Source organism: Eptesicus fuscus, chromosome 2, assembly GCF_027574615.1.
Source record: "Eptesicus fuscus isolate TK198812 chromosome 2, DD_ASM_mEF_20220401, whole genome shotgun sequence".
Classification (NCBI taxonomy): domain Eukaryota; kingdom Metazoa; phylum Chordata; class Mammalia; order Chiroptera; family Vespertilionidae; genus Eptesicus; species Eptesicus fuscus.
The window spans coordinates 30,400,889-30,418,009 of record NC_072474.1 but is presented as its reverse complement, the minus strand read 5'-3'; the positions used below and the strand labels follow the sequence as shown (position 1 = coordinate 30,418,009).

At 39.4% G+C, this 17,121-nt stretch overlaps 1 protein-coding gene across 3 annotated transcripts in view; it reads left to right on the top strand.

The window, feature by feature from the left end:
- The window catches only part of KIN (Kin17 DNA and RNA binding protein), a 53,834-nt gene that overhangs the window by 21,123 nt on the left and 15,590 nt on the right, over positions 1-17,121 (top strand). For 2 of the 3 annotated variants that reach the window (XM_054726363.1, XM_054726355.1), the window contains 4 exons: positions 3,317-3,385; positions 4,181-4,280; positions 6,273-6,373; positions 15,669-15,797. In XM_054726363.1, coding sequence (XP_054582338.1) covers positions 3,317-3,385; positions 4,181-4,280; positions 6,273-6,373; positions 15,669-15,731 — 333 coding nt within the window. In that variant the 3' untranslated portion in view covers positions 15,732-15,797. Of the gene's footprint in view, positions 1-3,316; positions 3,386-4,180; positions 4,281-6,272; positions 6,374-15,668; positions 15,798-17,121 lie in introns of those variants that run through there. The other variant, XM_054726359.1, reaches the window with a different exon arrangement.

Genomic DNA, 17,121 nt, shown 5'->3' with positions numbered 1-17,121 from the left:
ATGCTTACCTCCGTCTCTATGATAGCAAACATCATAGAACAGTTTATTACATACAGTCGTCCTCTGGACACAAAGCTTAGGCTACCATAAGCCATGGGATTTCAAAATACACCTGATTCAGTACTCCCACCATCCAGTTTCTGGTGTAAAATGCACATTTTCACTAACCTCCCAGTGAATCTTATATGTATCCTTGGTTAAGAACCATTGTTTTAAAGGAAAAAGAAAACAAACTAAAAGAAAAAAGGCAAAACATTCCAAATTTTACTTAATCTAAAAATTCTCTTCCTATTGACAAAACTTAAATTTTATTTTCTGTTGTTAATTTTCTCATATTGTAAATTATGGAGCTTTTCTACATAGTTCCTTTTACAGAGTGTTACATTAAAAATGAGAATGACTCCATGTGTTTCTTATTTTGAAAAGGGCATTATGTTTATTAAAATAGCTAGCAGTCCACAGAAATAGATTGGAGAACTTCATTTTTTGAACTCAGAAAGGAAAGGTTTTGAACAGATCTATTGCAATTGTCATTAAGTCCAATGATGTAAAGAACTGTCTTTAAATGAAGGCCTTAGAGAGATTTAGCCCATAAGTCCTCTGGCTGAATCAGAGAAGCTGTTTTGATATTATTTGGTTTCATTTCATTTAGAAAGTCTTATTAAAACAAAAGCTTAAGAATAAGACCCTTCAAAGTATTCTCTCTTTTTTTTTTTCAAGTCTTCTCTTAAACATGTCTTTCTACTATTAAATATCATCCCCCAAGGTCCTTAGTGAATTTTTGTTCATACAATTTTTAGTATGGCTTAGTGAAGTACTCATGACCATCTACCGGGGTGGGGAACATCCGGCCTACAGGCCATATAAGTCCTGAGAAATTACGTAAGGCCAAGGCATTAGGGGTGAGATAATTAAATGTTTGACTAAATATAGCAGGCTAATTTTTAAGTTGATAATTTTGTATGGCCCTTGAATGATGTTATAAATATCCAATGGCCCTTCGCAGAAAAAAGGTTCCCCACCCCGATCTAGTACCTCTGTTATTGTTACTTGAAGTAGCAAATGTAGAATTACTATAGTGAATATAGCAATAAGTTAGATGGTTTAATTTCCATTATCAGCCATTACACAGCTAATCCACATCAGGAAACAGCAATGAAGAAGCAAACTCGGAATGCATTAATCTAATCTAATAATAGACAAATATGCAAATTGACCATACCTCCGACACACCCACAAGCCACGCCCACAAGCCACGCCCACCATCCAATCAGAGCGAGTATGCAAATTAACCCAAACCAAGATGGCTACAGCCACAGAGAGCAAGGTTTCCTAGGTAACAGAGGAGGCCAAGCTTTCCGCCTGCCATTTCCAGGCCTAAGCCTCCACTCAAGCTACAAAGTTTCAATTATAGAAGGTAAACAAATTCAAACAAATGGCGGCAGAATGGAGCTTGAGAGAGCAGGCCAGGGTTGCCGCTGGCAACAGGGGAAGTAAAGCTTTCCACACACCCTGGCCGGGCTCACCTGCTTAAGGCAACAAAGTTTCAATTATAACCCCAACACAATGGCTTCGGCCTCGGAGGGAGCCCCAGGCTTGGCTTGGCTCCGCTCCAGGCTACAAAGTTTCAATTGTAGAAGGAAAATAAATTCCAGATACCAGGGCCTCCCCTTGGGTTACCAGGGGGCGTGGCCGGCCTGCAAACCACCACAGGCCCCTCGCTCAGGCCGCCCCACGCCCCAAGGGAAACCCCACCTGATCTGGGACACCCTTCAGGGCAAACCAGCTGGCCCCCACCCCTGTACCAGGCCTCTATCCTATCTAATAAAAGAATAATATGCAGATTGATCATCACTGCAACACACAATATAGCTGCCCCCATGTGGTCAAAGATCCTGCCCCCATATGGACACAAGATGGCCACCACAAGATGACCAGCAGGAGAGGGCAGTTGGGAGGCACCCGGCCTGCAAGGGAGGGCAGTTGTGAGGGATCAGCCCTGCAAAGGAGGGCAGTTGAGAGGGACCAGGCCTGCAAGGGAGGGCAGTTGGAGGTGATCAACCCTCCAGGAGAGGGCAGTTAGGAGTGACCAGGCCGGCAGAGGAGGGAAGTTGGGGGCAAACAGGCTGGCACGGGAGCTGTTAGGCATCAATCAGGCTGGCAGTGGAGTGGTTAGGGGGTGATCAGGCTGGCAGGCAGAAGCGGTTAGGGGCAATCAGGAAGGCAGGCAGGCAAGCAGTTGGGAGCCAGCAGTCCTGGATTGTGAGAGGGATGTCCGACTGCCCGTTTAGGCCCGATCCCAGTGGAATCGGGCCTAAACGGGCAGTCGGATATCCCTCAAGGGGTCTCATATTGGAGAGGGTACAGGCTGGGCTGAGGGAGAACCCCCCTCCGTGCACGAATTTCGTGCACCGGGCCTCTAGTCTATATATATAAAGCCTAAGCAACTGGCCGACTGTTCGACCACTCAACTGGTAGCTATGACACGCAATGATCACCAGGGGGCAGATGCTCAACACATAGGCATGGAAACATGAAACAGACTGAATCTCAGGGGGGAGGGCGGAAAGAGATTAACCAAAGATCTTATATGCATATCAGAGGCCTGGTGTACAGATTCGTGCACCAGTGGGGTCCCTCGGCCTGGCCTGCAGGGATCAGTCCAAATCCGTGCATCAGGCCTCTGGCATTCCCCAAAGGGTCCCGGATTGTGAGAGGGCACAGGCCAGGCCAAAGTACCCCACCGGTGCATGAATCCATGCACCAGGCCTCTAGTTTTAAATAAGCCTGGATTTCTGATACTTTTAGTTGGAGCTGATCTTAGAGGAATCTCATCTGTATCAAAAATTGAACTCAACATAATGAGAAAAGAACACTGTGGACAGTATCATGTCCTGAGGAGTCCCAGCGAGACTCTTGGCATCTGCATTTTTATCAGCAGTGAACACCAGCAGTATAACATCCTTAACACTTTCTACTTCCTTAAATGGATAGAGAGAAAGAAGCTGTTTATGAAGGACATGAGTTAATAGAGTTGAGCTTTATAGATAAAAGTCCTAGATTTTAAGAAACCTTTACTATGGAAATCAGCCATTAGCTATATATTTCTTCCTCTTGGTAGCTGTATTTAATAAAAAGAGAAAGAAGGAATGAAAGATTACTAAGGAAGTGCCATTGTTGGGAAGGCTTAGAACTCCAAATTTTATTATTTAGCAGAGTAGTCACATTTTATGATGATTTTTGGTGAACACAGTTTAAAATGAAGGAGTAAAACAGAAAAGATAATTTGTCTTTCCTTTTTTTTTGTTATTTTTAGGAAATAATTGTGAAAATTATAACCAAAAAACTTGGAGAGAAATATCACAAGAAAAAAGGCATTGTTAAGGTAAGAACATGAAGTTAAAAATGGAATTTGTGAAAGGAGTCGTGGGTGACTGAGTAAATCCATTTTGATACTCCTTAAAAATCAAGTCCTAGTAGCAGCAAGCATATGTCTAAGGTACTTGATGGTTCTATAAAAGGAAAGATGAATTCATAATCATTGGAGATATAATTCATTGTCAACCATTGTTTATACTTAATCTCTGTTTGCTTTCTTACTGGAGCAAATAATATGTATCAGATCCCATTGGCACCTCTTAAACTCAGTGTACACACCTTGCTAATCAGTAAGATACATTCTCTTTGTTGATGATGGGCAATATAATTGTGCCCCCAGAGTTCCAAAGAGGCCTTTCCTGTGTTTTGCCCTAACAGATTATCTTTTGATTGCTCTAGGATTTTAAAACTTAAAAATCAACACTCCAGTCCTTTCTCCCCTTTTGTTTTTCCTAAATATAGCTCATTTCAGCACCCAGCCTGTGCATGCATAAATTGCCCTTCCACTGTCCTTGAAGCTAGGCGAAATTATCCCTCTCACTATATTTCTTAAAATGTTATTCTGAGATCACCAGTTTTTATTCTTTCCAGATGAAAACCTTAACCTAAGCTTTGAATTGAATTCTTTATTAAAAACCATAGACTAAGGAATAGTAAATGGTTTCTAGAAAATAGTGTTGTTTATAAAAGGAATTACTCTTTTGATTGGAATTTCATTTCTTTTTATTTTATTTCTGTTTTTTTTGTGTGTGTGTGTTCCACATATCTCTTCTATTATAAAAGTGTTGATTTTACATGACAGGAAGTAATTGACAAATATACAGCTGTTGTAAAGATGATTGACTCTGGAGATAAGCTGAAACTTGACCAGACTCATTTAGAAACAGTAATTCCAGCACCAGGTAAATCTTTTTGCAGACTGTTTAATGCATATGCCATCAATATGAGTGATTCTGTTCATTAAACCATAGTTTTCTGACATTACTTGATAGTGATAGATACAAGTTTCCTTTTTAGAAATACTATATAACTGCCAATATATATATAACTATATAACTGATCCTATGTGACTTGGTGATGTGGTAGTTTGCCAGTTTTCTGAGAAAGCTTTTTGTATCGTGAACAAGTTTTCCCTTCCTGGATTTTTTTTTTCCCAGAAGCAAAACACAGACATATCTAGAGAAATTCAATCATATTAGAGTTACCTATATATAAAGCCTAAGTGACCAAATGACTGAACGACCTAACGAACAGTTGACTGGTCACTATGACATGCACTGACCACCAGGGGCAGATGCTCAACGCAGGAGCTGCCCCCTGGTGGTCAGTGCGCTCCCACAGCGGGAGCGCCGCTCAGCTGACCAATGGGCACCAGATGCAGGGCTCATGGCTGGCGAGCGCTGCTGCAAGCCTCTCCAGATCCAGACTGACTGGGCTCGAGCCTGCAGCAGGCACAGCGAGGCCAGAATGAGCAGAAGCAGCAGGTGGCGTTAGACTGTCGGTTTCAGCCTAATCCCCACAGGCCACACCAGGGGACCCCACTGGTGCACGAATTCGTGCACCGGGCCTCTAGTTATTAATATATTTATTTAGCTACCTGAAATAGTAAAGTAAAAGTCAGTATGATTTTGCTTTCTCTTTTCTTTAATGATCTTTTTTTTATTATTATTGTCTAAAGTTTTACATATGTCTTCTTTTTCCCCAATTGACATTCCCCCTCCCCCAGCCATTCCCACCCTGGGTAAGCCCCCACCACCCCAGTGTCTGTCCATTGGTTATTCTAATATGCATGCATACAAGTCCTTTTCTTTAAATATCTTGATCATTTGGGTACTAACACAATGTCCAGTATTAATGCTGTTTGGTCAGGTTGTTTGCCTCTGATTTACTTTCTTCATGGTGATATCATGGCTGGCACAGTGATCATGTTAGTCTCTAAAACTTCACTTACCAGATCCTTTATTCTTTCCCTCTAAAATAAAAACTCATTTAATGGATTAAAATTTTTTTCCTAATAAACTGAACCTTTAGAAAGTATACAATTTGATAATTCTTAACATATGAATACTCTCATGAAACCATCCCTATAATCAAGATAATGAATGTTTTGTCACACCCCACTTCCCAATTTTTCTTTTTTCCTTTATAATCTACTCATTCCCTTCCACTCCTCTTGCCTCCCATTTCCCCCCAGGCAACCATCAATCTGCTGTTACTGCTGTTTATGTATCCATTCATCTGTTGATAGACATTTGGGTTATTTATAATTTTTGATTGTTAAAAATAAAATGCTGTGAACGTTCACATTCAAGTCTTTGTATGGACATATGATTGCTTTGGTTTAGTTACATCGGGCATATATTTTAACTTTAATGTAACTGCCAAATCATCTTTAAAAAGAGGTGAATTAAAGGAAACAAATTTTTTTGTAATTACTTATGGACTCTGAGCATTTCCTCCAAACACCTTATACACCATGCAGTCTAAAAATCAAAACATATCCCTTCGACAAGTAAGTGAAAAAAAGGAGGAGTCATAATGTGATAGTAATTAAATTATCTACAAACTATACTTTAGAATATTATAGAGTTCTTAAATGATTAAGAACTTCTAAGAGAATGGTTTTATTTTTCGTTATGCTGATTCAGTGTAGTTGCATTTTGCTGTGACAAAAGTAGAAGAAAAAAGTGGACAATATAATTGTGCCCCCAGAGTTCCAAATAGGCCTTTCCTGTGTTTTGCCCTAACAGATTATCTTTTGATTGATAAAAGATAATGTTAGGGCAAAACACAGGAAAGGCCTCTTTGGAACTCTGGGGGCACAATTATATTGCCCATCATCAATTATATTGTCCACTTTTTTGCATTCAGTGTTATATTCTTTTCTGTTGTAGGAAAAAGAATTCTTGTTTTAAACGGAGGCTACAGAGGAAATGAAGCTACCTTAGAATCCATCAATGAGAAGACATTTTCAGCTACTATAGTCATTGAAACTGTAAGTATGTTTACGCAAAGACAGAAATTTCAAAATGCTTTAAAAATGTGTCATAGTTCTTTCTCATTGGATTGGTCTTTGTTTCATTTTAGAGTTTGGGTTTTTTCTTTGCCTTCTCTCCTGTTTAGTAATCTGTAAGCTTATTTTCTCTAATGACTCTACCATTGATAAAGCATTTCATTTTCTGATTCCCAAAGAAATGCCTATATGTCCATTCTGGCTGCTGTAACAAAATACCACCGACTGGGTGGCTAATAAACAACAGAAATGTATTTCTCACAAGTCTAAGGGCTAGAAGTCCAAGATTAAGGCACTGGTGGATTTTGTTGGTATTTTAATGGGGAGTGCATTGAATCTATAGATTGCTTTAGGTAGTATGGACATTTTAATGATGTTGATTCTACCAATCCATGAACATTGTATGTTCTTCCATTTGTTTATGTCTTCCTCTATCTCTTTTTTTAATGCCCTGTAGTTTTCCAAGTACAGGTCTTTTACGTCCTTAGTTAAGTTTATTCCTAGGTATCTTAATTTTTTTGTTGCATTGGTAAATGGGATTGTTTTTTCATTTCTCTTTCTGTGAGTTCATTATTGGTGTATAAAAAGGCCATAGGTTTCTGGGTGTCAATTTTGTATCCTGCTACATTCCCAAATTCATTTATTAGGCCTAGTAGTTTTTTGATGGAGTCTTTGGGGTTTTCTGTGTATAGTATTATGTCATCTGCGAATAAGGACGGTTTTCCTTCTTTTTTAATTTGGATGCCTTTTATTTTTCTTCTTGTCTGATCGCTATGGCTAGTACTTCTAGTACTATTTCGAACAGGAGTGTTGAAAGTGGGCATCCTTGTCTTTTTCCTGTTCTTAGGGGAAATAGGTTTAGTTTTTGCCCATTGAATATGATGTTGGCTGTAGGTTTGTCATATAGGACTTTTATTATGTTGAGGTATGATCCCTCTATTCCCACTTTGCTGAGAGTTTTTATCAAGAAAGGGTGTTGGATTTTGTCAAATGCTTTTTCTGCATCAATTGATATGATTATGTGATTTTTGTCTCTCAGTTTGTTTATGTGATGTATCATGTTTATTGATTTGTGGATACTGTACCAGCCTTGCATCCCCGGAATAAATCCCACTTAATCATGGTGTATGATTTTTCTAATGTATTGCTGAATCAAATTTGCTAGAATTTTGTTGAGGATTTTAGCATCTATGTTCATCAAGGATATTGGCCTGTAGTTCTCTTTTATTGTGGTGTCTTTATCTGGTTTTGGGATTAGTGTAATGCTGGCTTCATAGAAAGAGCTTGGAAGTGTGCCTTCCTCTTGAATTTTTTTAAATAGTCTGAGGAGGATGGGTTTTAGTTCTTCTTTGAATGCTTGATAGAACTCCCCTGTAAAGTCGTCTGGACCAGTGCTTTTGTTTGCTGGAATATTTTTGATCACTGTTTCAGTTTCATTGGTAGTTATCAGCCTATTCAGGTTTTTTTATTCTTCTTGGTAGAGTTTTGGGAGCTTGTATTTTTCTAAGAATATGTCCATTTCCTCTAGGTTGTCCATTTTGTTGGAATAGAGTTGTTCATAGTATTTTTTCATAATCATTAGTATTTCTGTGGGATCGGTTGTTGCTTCACCTCTTTCATTTCTGATTTTTTTTATTTGGGTCCTCTCTCTTTGTTTCTTGGTGAGCCTGGCTAGAGGTTCATCAATCTTGTTTATCCTTTCAAAGAACCAGCCCTTGATTTTGTTAATCTTTTGTATTGTTTCTTTGGTCTCTATTGTTTATCTCCGCTCTGATCTTTATTATTTCCTTCTGCTTACACTGGGCTTTTCTTGTTGCTCTTTTTCTAACTCTTTGAGTTGTAGGGTTAGATAATTTATTACCATTGTTTCTTGTTTTTTGAGGTAGGCTTGTAGAGCTATGAACTTCCTTCTCAAGACTGCTCTCACTGTGTCCCATAGATTTTGGATTGTTGTGTTTTCATTGTCATTTGTTGCCATGATGCTTTTTATTTCTTCTTTGATCTCTTTGGTAACCCAGTTATTGTTTAATAGCATGCTATTTAGCCTCCGGGTGTTTGATTTTTTTTATTGTTTTTATTGTAGTTTATTTCTAGTTTTATGCCATTGTGATCTGACAAGATGCTTCATATGATTTCTATCTTCTTGACTTTGAAGAGACTTTGCCTGTGTCCCTATATTTGGTCTGTCTTTGAAAATGACCCATGTGCACTTGAGAAGAATGTATATTCTGTGGCTTTGGGGTGAAATGTTCTGAAGATGTCATTTAATTCCATGTGATCTAGTGTGTCATGTAGGATTAATGTTTCATTGCTGATTTTTTGTTTAGAGGATTTGTCCAGTGGTATTAGTGGGGTATTAAAGTACCCTACTATGACTGTATTGCTGTCAATCTCTCCCTTGATATCCTCCAGAACTTATTTTATGTATTTGGGTGCTCCTGCATTGGGTGTGTGTATGTTTATCAGATTTATATCTTCTTTTTGGATTGCTCCCTTTAGTATTATGAAGTAGCCTTCCTTACCTCTTGTTATGTCCTTCACTTTGAGATCTAATTTGTCAGATATAAGTATTGCTACCCCAGCTTTTCTTTCATTTCCATTCGTTTGAAAAACCTTTTTCCATCCCTTCACCATCAGTCTTTGTGAGTCCTTTTTTCCGAAGTGGGTTTCCTGTAGACAGCAGATATATGGGTCATGTATTCTTATCTACTCAGCTGCCCTATGTCTTTTGATTGGGGCATTTAATCCATTTACATTTAAAGTTATTATTGATAAGTACTTGTTTGTCGCCATTTTTATTCTTTATGCCTGTGTTCCTTCTTCACTTCCTATTTCTTCTTTTTACCGCAGACCCTTTAGCATTTCTTGCATTGCTGGTTTGGTGGTAATAAACTCCTTTAGTCCTTTTTTGTCTGTGAAGCTTCTGATTTCACCTTCAATTTTGATTGATAGCCTTGCTGGGTACAGTATTCTTGGATTCAGACCCTTCCTTTGCATGACTTTATATATTTCATTCCATTCCCTTCTGGCCTGATGTGTTTCTGTTGAGAAATCAGTCTCTAGTCTGATGGGGGATCCTTTGTAGGTAACTTTCTGTCTCTCTCTGGCCACTTTTAAGATTCTTAATTTGTCATTGGCATTTGCCAGTTTAATTATAATGTGCCTTGGTGTCGGTCTTTTGGGGTTCATTTTGTTTGGGACTCTGTGAGCTTCTTGGACTTGTGTGAGTTTTTTCTTCCCTATATCTGGGAAGTTTTCTGTCATTATTTCTTCAAACAGGTTTTCTATTCCTTGCTCAGTTTCTTCTCCTTCTGGCACCCCTATTATGTGGATGTTGTTTCGTTTCATGTTGTCCCAAAGTTCCCTTAGGCTCTCCTCCTGTTTTTTAAATTTTGTTTCTAGATGCTGCTCTGCTTGGGTATTTTTTCCTACCTTGTCTTCTAGCTCACTAATGCGGTCCTCCACTTCTTCTAGTCTACTGGTGATGCTTTGTATTGAGTTTTTTATTGCTGTGATGTCATTTTTCATTTCTTCTTGGTTCTTCATTTCCTCTTGGTTCTTACACATATTGTTGAATTTGTCTTCCAACCTTTTCAGCAATCTTATGACCATTTCTCTGAATTCTTTCTCTGACATATTGCTTGCCTCCATTTTGTATACTGCCTTTCCTGGTGATGCCTCCTTTTCTTACGTATGCGGGCTGTTTCTTTGTCTCCCCATGATCTCTCCTCTCCGGGTGTCTGACTATATAGCTCTCGCTCTCCTGCGTTGACTTAAAGGCGCAAAATACAACACAACAAGGCACAACACACAAGGCCCTGAACACAAATGTATTCACGATACTAATAACCCCAAATAAAGGTGACCACTAGAGAAAAGAGAATTAGGGGATTAAAAAAAAAGAGAGAGAGAGTGCAAAAATGATATTGAGGAAAGGATAAAAGTAAGAGAGAAAAGAGAATAAAAAAGAAGGGGAAAAACTATATGGGGAGAAAACTCAATAGAACAAGAACTAATCAAAAAAATTGCAAACAACTATCACCCAGAGGTGAATGCAAACTACAAAAAACAACTAATAACAAGCGAGGAGAGGAAAAACAAAAGCAAAAAAAAGAGAAACAATCACACAAACAAACAAACCAATCTAATCAACAAACAAACAACAACAATTGGACAGAGAGAAAGAACAGCAAAATCAAACAAAATAAAACAGAAAACATAAAACAAAACAAAAAACAACAACAAACCAAAAAAAAGGGAGGAAAGAAAAATAATTTTTATAGTTAAGAAAGAGAAGAGAGAAGTGTGTATGGACTTGGAGCAGGGGGTCAGAAATTAGATGTATAAGTAGGATGAATTCTTAACAGGGGTTAAAAAGAAGGAATAGGGAAAATCTAAAGCAGGAATAGGGTAAGAGAAACAGGACAACAAAAGGGGAAAAGCGAGGAAGAGAGTGTTGGCATAAAGGTAAAGTTGAGATAGAGGTAAATGATGCTAAAGGAAAAATGAAAATAGAATGTAGAACAATTAATCCTAAAATAAAATAAAACTTTTAAAAAAGGTAAAATAATAGTAGTAATAATACTGATTAAAAATAAAAATATAATTAAAAAGGTAAAATCAAGTGAGAAAAAAAAAAAATTTAGTTTCTTAAGTAAAAGATAAAAAATGTGCAGTAGTGAAGGTCATTAACTTCCTCTACTGTTCTGTTTGGCATGCCTGTTTCCTGTCAGGTAGTCAGGACAATATTGAAGTTCCCTGTGTTCCACAGCTCCTATGTGTCATAAGCCATAATCCTGTTTTCAAGCAGGCAGTATTTCTTTGTTACTCAGCCTGCCTTTAGTGTTATTTACACAAGAGTCAATTTGTGATTCAACCTCTGGTTGGCACTGTTTCTGTTTTGGCATCTAGGGCTATAAGTCCTCTCTACCCAGTATTTAGATTTTGTTTTCCCTGCCACACTTAGTACTGGTTTGGGGGAATGGACTGCCCCAGAGGTAGTTTCTGATTGTTTCTCCCCACTCTGATCCCTAGGTTCCACAAAAACAACTTTCCCCTGCAGTCTCTGAGAGTGTTTTTACTTGGGTGATCCTATGTACTGGGCTTAGTAATCAAAAGCAAGGATTTAAAGAGAAAAAAGCCAGAGAAAGCACTCGAACTCGTGACTTTTTCACCCCAGCACTGTGCGCGACTCTGCTCACGTCTCTGTGCATGTCTTTTTCCCCTGGCACAGCGCAGCCCATATACTGGTAAAACTTCAGGCTGCCTTTTTGTGCCCAGCCCATTTATGGGTTGATTTCTAGAGTTCCCTTCTGCCAGCAGCCCTTGGACCCCCTTCCACCTTCATGGACTACGCTGGCCCCAACGGCCATGGATTTTGTGGGGTGCAGACTTCCTCTGAACCTCTAGATCCCACTGCGCTCATTTCTCCCTCCAGCCTGGATCACAGACCTCACCTTTCTCTGGGCAAAATCTGACTTCGTCTGAGTCCATGTATTCACACTGCTTGAGTCCCGGTGTTTGTGGGTTCGCAGCTGGTCCCTGGGCGTTGTGGTTGTAGGGTCCCGGCAGGTATCCGATTCTTCCCGGTTGCAGGTAAGGCTAGGCTTCCAATCACAGCCACTCTCCCCTTCAAGATGTTGCGGTCTCTGCGGCAGAGCCAGCCGCACTGGGAGAGATTTCAGCAGCAGTGAAGGCTGCCTGGTCAGGGGAGCCTGGTCCAGCAGTCCCCAACAGTCCCTTGGAATATAGCTGTCCTCACTCATGAATAGACACTCCCCGTACATCCACACATTCTCCTTTTGTTCTCTCACTCACACACTGTCTTGCAGCCTGCCTTCCCCTCGGCAGCCATCTTCGATCTCCCGGAATTTATCAATCTTTTTAAAAGTCATTAAGTTTTTCTCTCCGGCTCAATCAGTATACTAGTAAGGTTATGGGAAATCTTATATTTCTGTGGCAGTTTGATCCTCCTCTACTTTTTAATTTCATAATACTATCCAATTTAGGTCCTGCTTCATGTTTTCATCTGAGGGAAACACAAAACATCTAATTACCATTGAGGATATTCTAGGTTCCATCCAAATACCTTTGGTTTATAGTTTGTTTGATTTTTAAGAAGTACTTTCTTCCCGCCATCACTTTAAACCCCACAGTTTCACCTTCCTTTCTCCTGCTTTAATTGCCTACAGAGCAGTACTGAGATAAAACCTGTGAGGAAATCCATATAATAAAAAGCCTTTCTAGTTAATTGCAGAGTAGCACTTACTTTTGGAGGAGGAAAACCACCTGCTAAATTTTTATTTTTTTGTTTTTCTTTTGCAACCTACCCCCATGGGAAAAAACATATGCATGTATGTCTCTATGTCCCCAGGTTTTCTTCAAGTCGCTTCCATGAAACCTGTGAACTTTTCACATCATTTCCCCTGCTATTTTTACTATTTCTGGAATCTTAAATTTTAGTGTCAGTATTATAATATTTGAAACATTTATTATTTTTACACATTATGAATAATTTTACACATTTTACATATAAATTAAATAGATTTTAAAAATAGCAACAAAGTGTTCAAAAAAAGGCCTCAGTCTATTAACTGTTTGCCTAATTAACCCAAATTTGTAGTTCTTATCATAAAAAAGTAATTGATCATCAGCCTTTAAACTTGATTATGAAAGATTCAACCCAGGTCATCCTTTATATGGGAACTTATTTCCTTTAAATGCAATCATTATTATATATTAAAAGAATGGCATTTTTAAAAGATTTTAGTCCTAGCCGGTTTCATTCAGTGGATAGAGCTTTGGCCTGTGGACTGAAGTATCCTGGGTTCAGTTTCGGTCAAGGGCACATGCCCAGGTTTCGGGCTCAGTCCCCAGTAGTGAGCATGCAGGAGGCAGCTGATCGAGGATTCTTTCTCATCATTGATGTTTCTATCTCTCCCTCTCCTTTCCTCTCTGAAATCAGTCTATATATATATATATATATATATATGTGTGTGTGTGTGTGTGTGTGTGTGTGTGTGTGTGTGTGTGTATATCCTCTCTAATAAAATGGTAATATGCAAATTAACCATCACTCCGCCACATAAGCCACGCCCACCAGCCAAGCCACGCCCACCAGCCAATCAGGGCGAGTATGCAAATTAACCCCAATCCAAGATGGCTACAGCCACAGAGAGCAAGGTTTCCCAGGTAACAGAGTAAGCCAAGCTTTCCATAGCCATTGCAGGCCTAAGCCTCCACTCAAGCTACAAAGTTTCAATTATAGAAGGTAAACAAATTCAAACAAATGGCAGCAGAATGGAGCTTGAGAGAGCAGGCCAGGGTTGCCGGCGGCAACAGGGGAAGCAAAGCTTTCCGCACACCCTGGCCGGGCTCACCTGCTTAAGGGTACAAAGTTTCAATTATAGAAGGTGAATTAACTGCCACAGAAATGGCTGCCGCCACGGAGGGAGCAGCAGGCTTGGCTCCGCTCCAGGCTACAAAGTTTCAGTTGTAGAAGGAAAATAAATTCCAGATACCAGGGCCTCCCCTTGGGTTGCCAGGGGGCGTGGCCGGCCTGCAAAACACCACAGGCCCCTCGCTCAGGCCGCCCCACACCCCAAGGGAACCCCACCCTTATCCGGGACACCCTTCAGGGAAAACCAGCTGGCCCCCCACCCGTGCACCAGGCCTCTATCCTATCTAATAAAAGAGTAATATACAGATTGATCATCACTGCAACACACAATATAGCTGCCCCCATGTGGTCAAAGATCCTGCGCCCATGTGGACACAAGATGGCCACTACAAGATGGCCAGCAGGGGAGGGCAGTTGGGAGGCACCCGGCCTGCAAGGGAGGGCAGTTGGAGGTGATCAGCCCTGCAGGAGAGGGCAGTTAGGGGTGACCAGGCTGGCAGAGGAGGGAAGTTGGGGGCAAACAGGCTGGCAGGGGAGCAGTTAAGCATCAACCAGGCTGGCAGCAGAGTGGTTAGGGGGTGGTCAGGCTGGCAGGCAGAAGCGGTTAGGGGCAATCGGGAAGGCAGGCAGGCAAGCAGTTGGGAGCCAGCAGTCCTGGATTGTGAGAGGGATGTCCCAGATTGGAGAGGGTACAGGCTGGGCTGAGGGACAACTCCCCGCCATGCACGAATTTCGTGCACTGGGCTTCTAGTATATATATATAAAAAAAAAATTTTTTTTAAAGAATTTTAAAGGGAAGGCATAAGTCTCATTAAACAATGTTATAATCTCAGTTCAGGGTTGGAATCATCATCATTTCATATTTTGCAAGGGAGGGGACCAACTTTTAATTTTAACCAACAGATGTAATAGTGAGTTGAAAATTATTGAGTTCATGCTCATGTTATGTTCCAGATATTATTCTAAGCATTTTATATGTATTGACTCATAGATATTTTCTAACAACGTATAGGCACTATTTTTATTCCTCTGGATAAAAGGCACAGAATGGTTTAGTCACTTGCTGAGGATAGGATTTGAACTTGGGCAGTCTGGGTCCAGAGTCCATAGTCTTAGCCTCTGTGTTCCCAGGTTGTGTCATTTTTTTATGACTGGTACTTTCATTATCTAGTTTTCCCCTTCCCCTTTTAGTTGGATATGAAGAGAAGATGAAAATATACAAAACCTGTTTGAGTATCTGTATTGCTTAAAATAGTGATATCTGCTATAAAATAAACCACCTTCAAATTGATAATGGTACCAATATTATAAAAGTTTTACTTTTTATTCTAAAAGGCCAAGATAGTTTTTCTTGATCATGGAACAGCTCTTTTCTGAAGGGTGATTTATGAGCCACAACCCTTCTAACTTGTGACTTTACCATCTTCAGTAATTGGCTTTTTATGGTTGTGGTTGCTTCAGGCAGACCAAGGAGAGCATTGGATTGCAGGTGGAAAGGAGCCTGGCCTGGGCCTGGCAATGGCAGGCATCACTTCTGTTCACTTCCGTGGGCTGGAGCTCCAGCTTATGGCCACACCTAACCACACGGGGAGCTAGGACATCTCCCTATCCAAGAGGCAGATACGGAACAGCTAGCAGATGTTGCCACAGTATCTAGTGATAACATGTTTCAAATATCTTTGAAGAAAATTATGGTAGTTTCTTAATGAGAATGTCATAGAATGTTTTAAAAGTTCATAGACATACAGAAATGTTAGCTACTTTAATTATATTTTAGGGAAATGGAAAAGGCAAATTTTTATTCCTTAGTGTAGTGTCATTTTCATGTCTTTTAAGTACATGTGTGTTTTTAACCTTTCCTTCAATTTTCATTTATAGGGCCCTTTAAAAGGACGCAGAGTTGAAGGAATTCAATATGAAGACATTTCTAAACTTGCTTGAGTTTGAAAATTTGTGAACGTATTAAAATACTAAAGCATCAAATTGGTGTTCGCCAAGGCATTATGAGACTCTACTGTGTTAGGGTATTTCTTTTATATACAACAAATGGATTTATGTAAATATTATTGTATAGTTGTTTAGCTAAACTTGTAGGAAATCTAATTATGTCTTATGAAATATCAAACTATGTAAATTTGTTCTTATTTTTGTTTTCTTTATAATATTTCTTTGATTTTTAAAATTTGCATTAAAATAATATTATTGTAAAGTGTTTTATATAAGGCGGTTTAGAATCATATAATTAGAGGAAATTCTTATATACCGTACTTTCCGGCGTATAAGACGACTGGGCGTATAAGATTTTCCTGGGTTAAAAAGTCGTTTTATATGCCGGAAAATACGGTATATTGGACTATATTGATGGGATTAGATATAATGGATTAGATATATTGGACTACTGTATTTTCCAGCGTATAAAACGACTTTTTAACCCAGGAAAATCTTATACGCTCAGTCGTCTTATACGCCGGAAAATACGGTATTCTAAATTTATATTTTTAGTAGTAACATTGAACTATAAATATAATTACATTTTAAAAAGTCAAACGAAATATAATAGTTTTATTGAGATGTCAGACTGTGTTCTAAAGTGGCTGTACCATTTTACAATCCCACTGACAATGTTGAATTTTTAAATAAGTAGAGCAGTATGTTATGTAGGAATGCAAAAGACTGGAAACCCACCCCACACTTGCTTATGTACCCAAAAAAAGGAAAAAAGGAAATTTATAGTTCACACAACTGAAAAGGAATAGACCCTAGCTTCACGTGCAGTGGGGACTCAGTGTAACGACTGGGTCCCACTGGGTCTTTGGACTCACTTCTGATTGCAATAAGGCTAAAGAGAAGATGCCTCTTTTTATGATAATAAGTGATTCTTTGAAGCATGTAGAATGATTTGAATAAGACCAGTATGTACTAAAATAACTCCTGATTCGTAGTTTATTTTTACTGTACATTGAGGCACTCTTTAATTTCCCTTTTTTTTAATCTTTATTGTTCAGATTATTACAGTTGTTCCCCTTTTTTCCTCCCCCCATAGCTCCCCTCCACCCGGTTTCCACCCCACCCCCTTTCCTTACCCCCCCACTGTCCTCGTCCATAGGTGTACGATTTTTGTCCAGTCTCTTCCAGCACCCCCCACACTCTCTTCCCCCCAAGAATTGTCAGTCCACTCCCTTTCTATGCCCCTGCTTCTATTATATTCACCAGTTTATTCTGTTCGCCAGATTTTTTTATTCACTTGCTTTTTAGATTCACTTGTTGATAGATATGTATTTGTTTGTCACTTTGTTGTTCATCATTTTTATCTTTACCTTTTTCTCTTCTT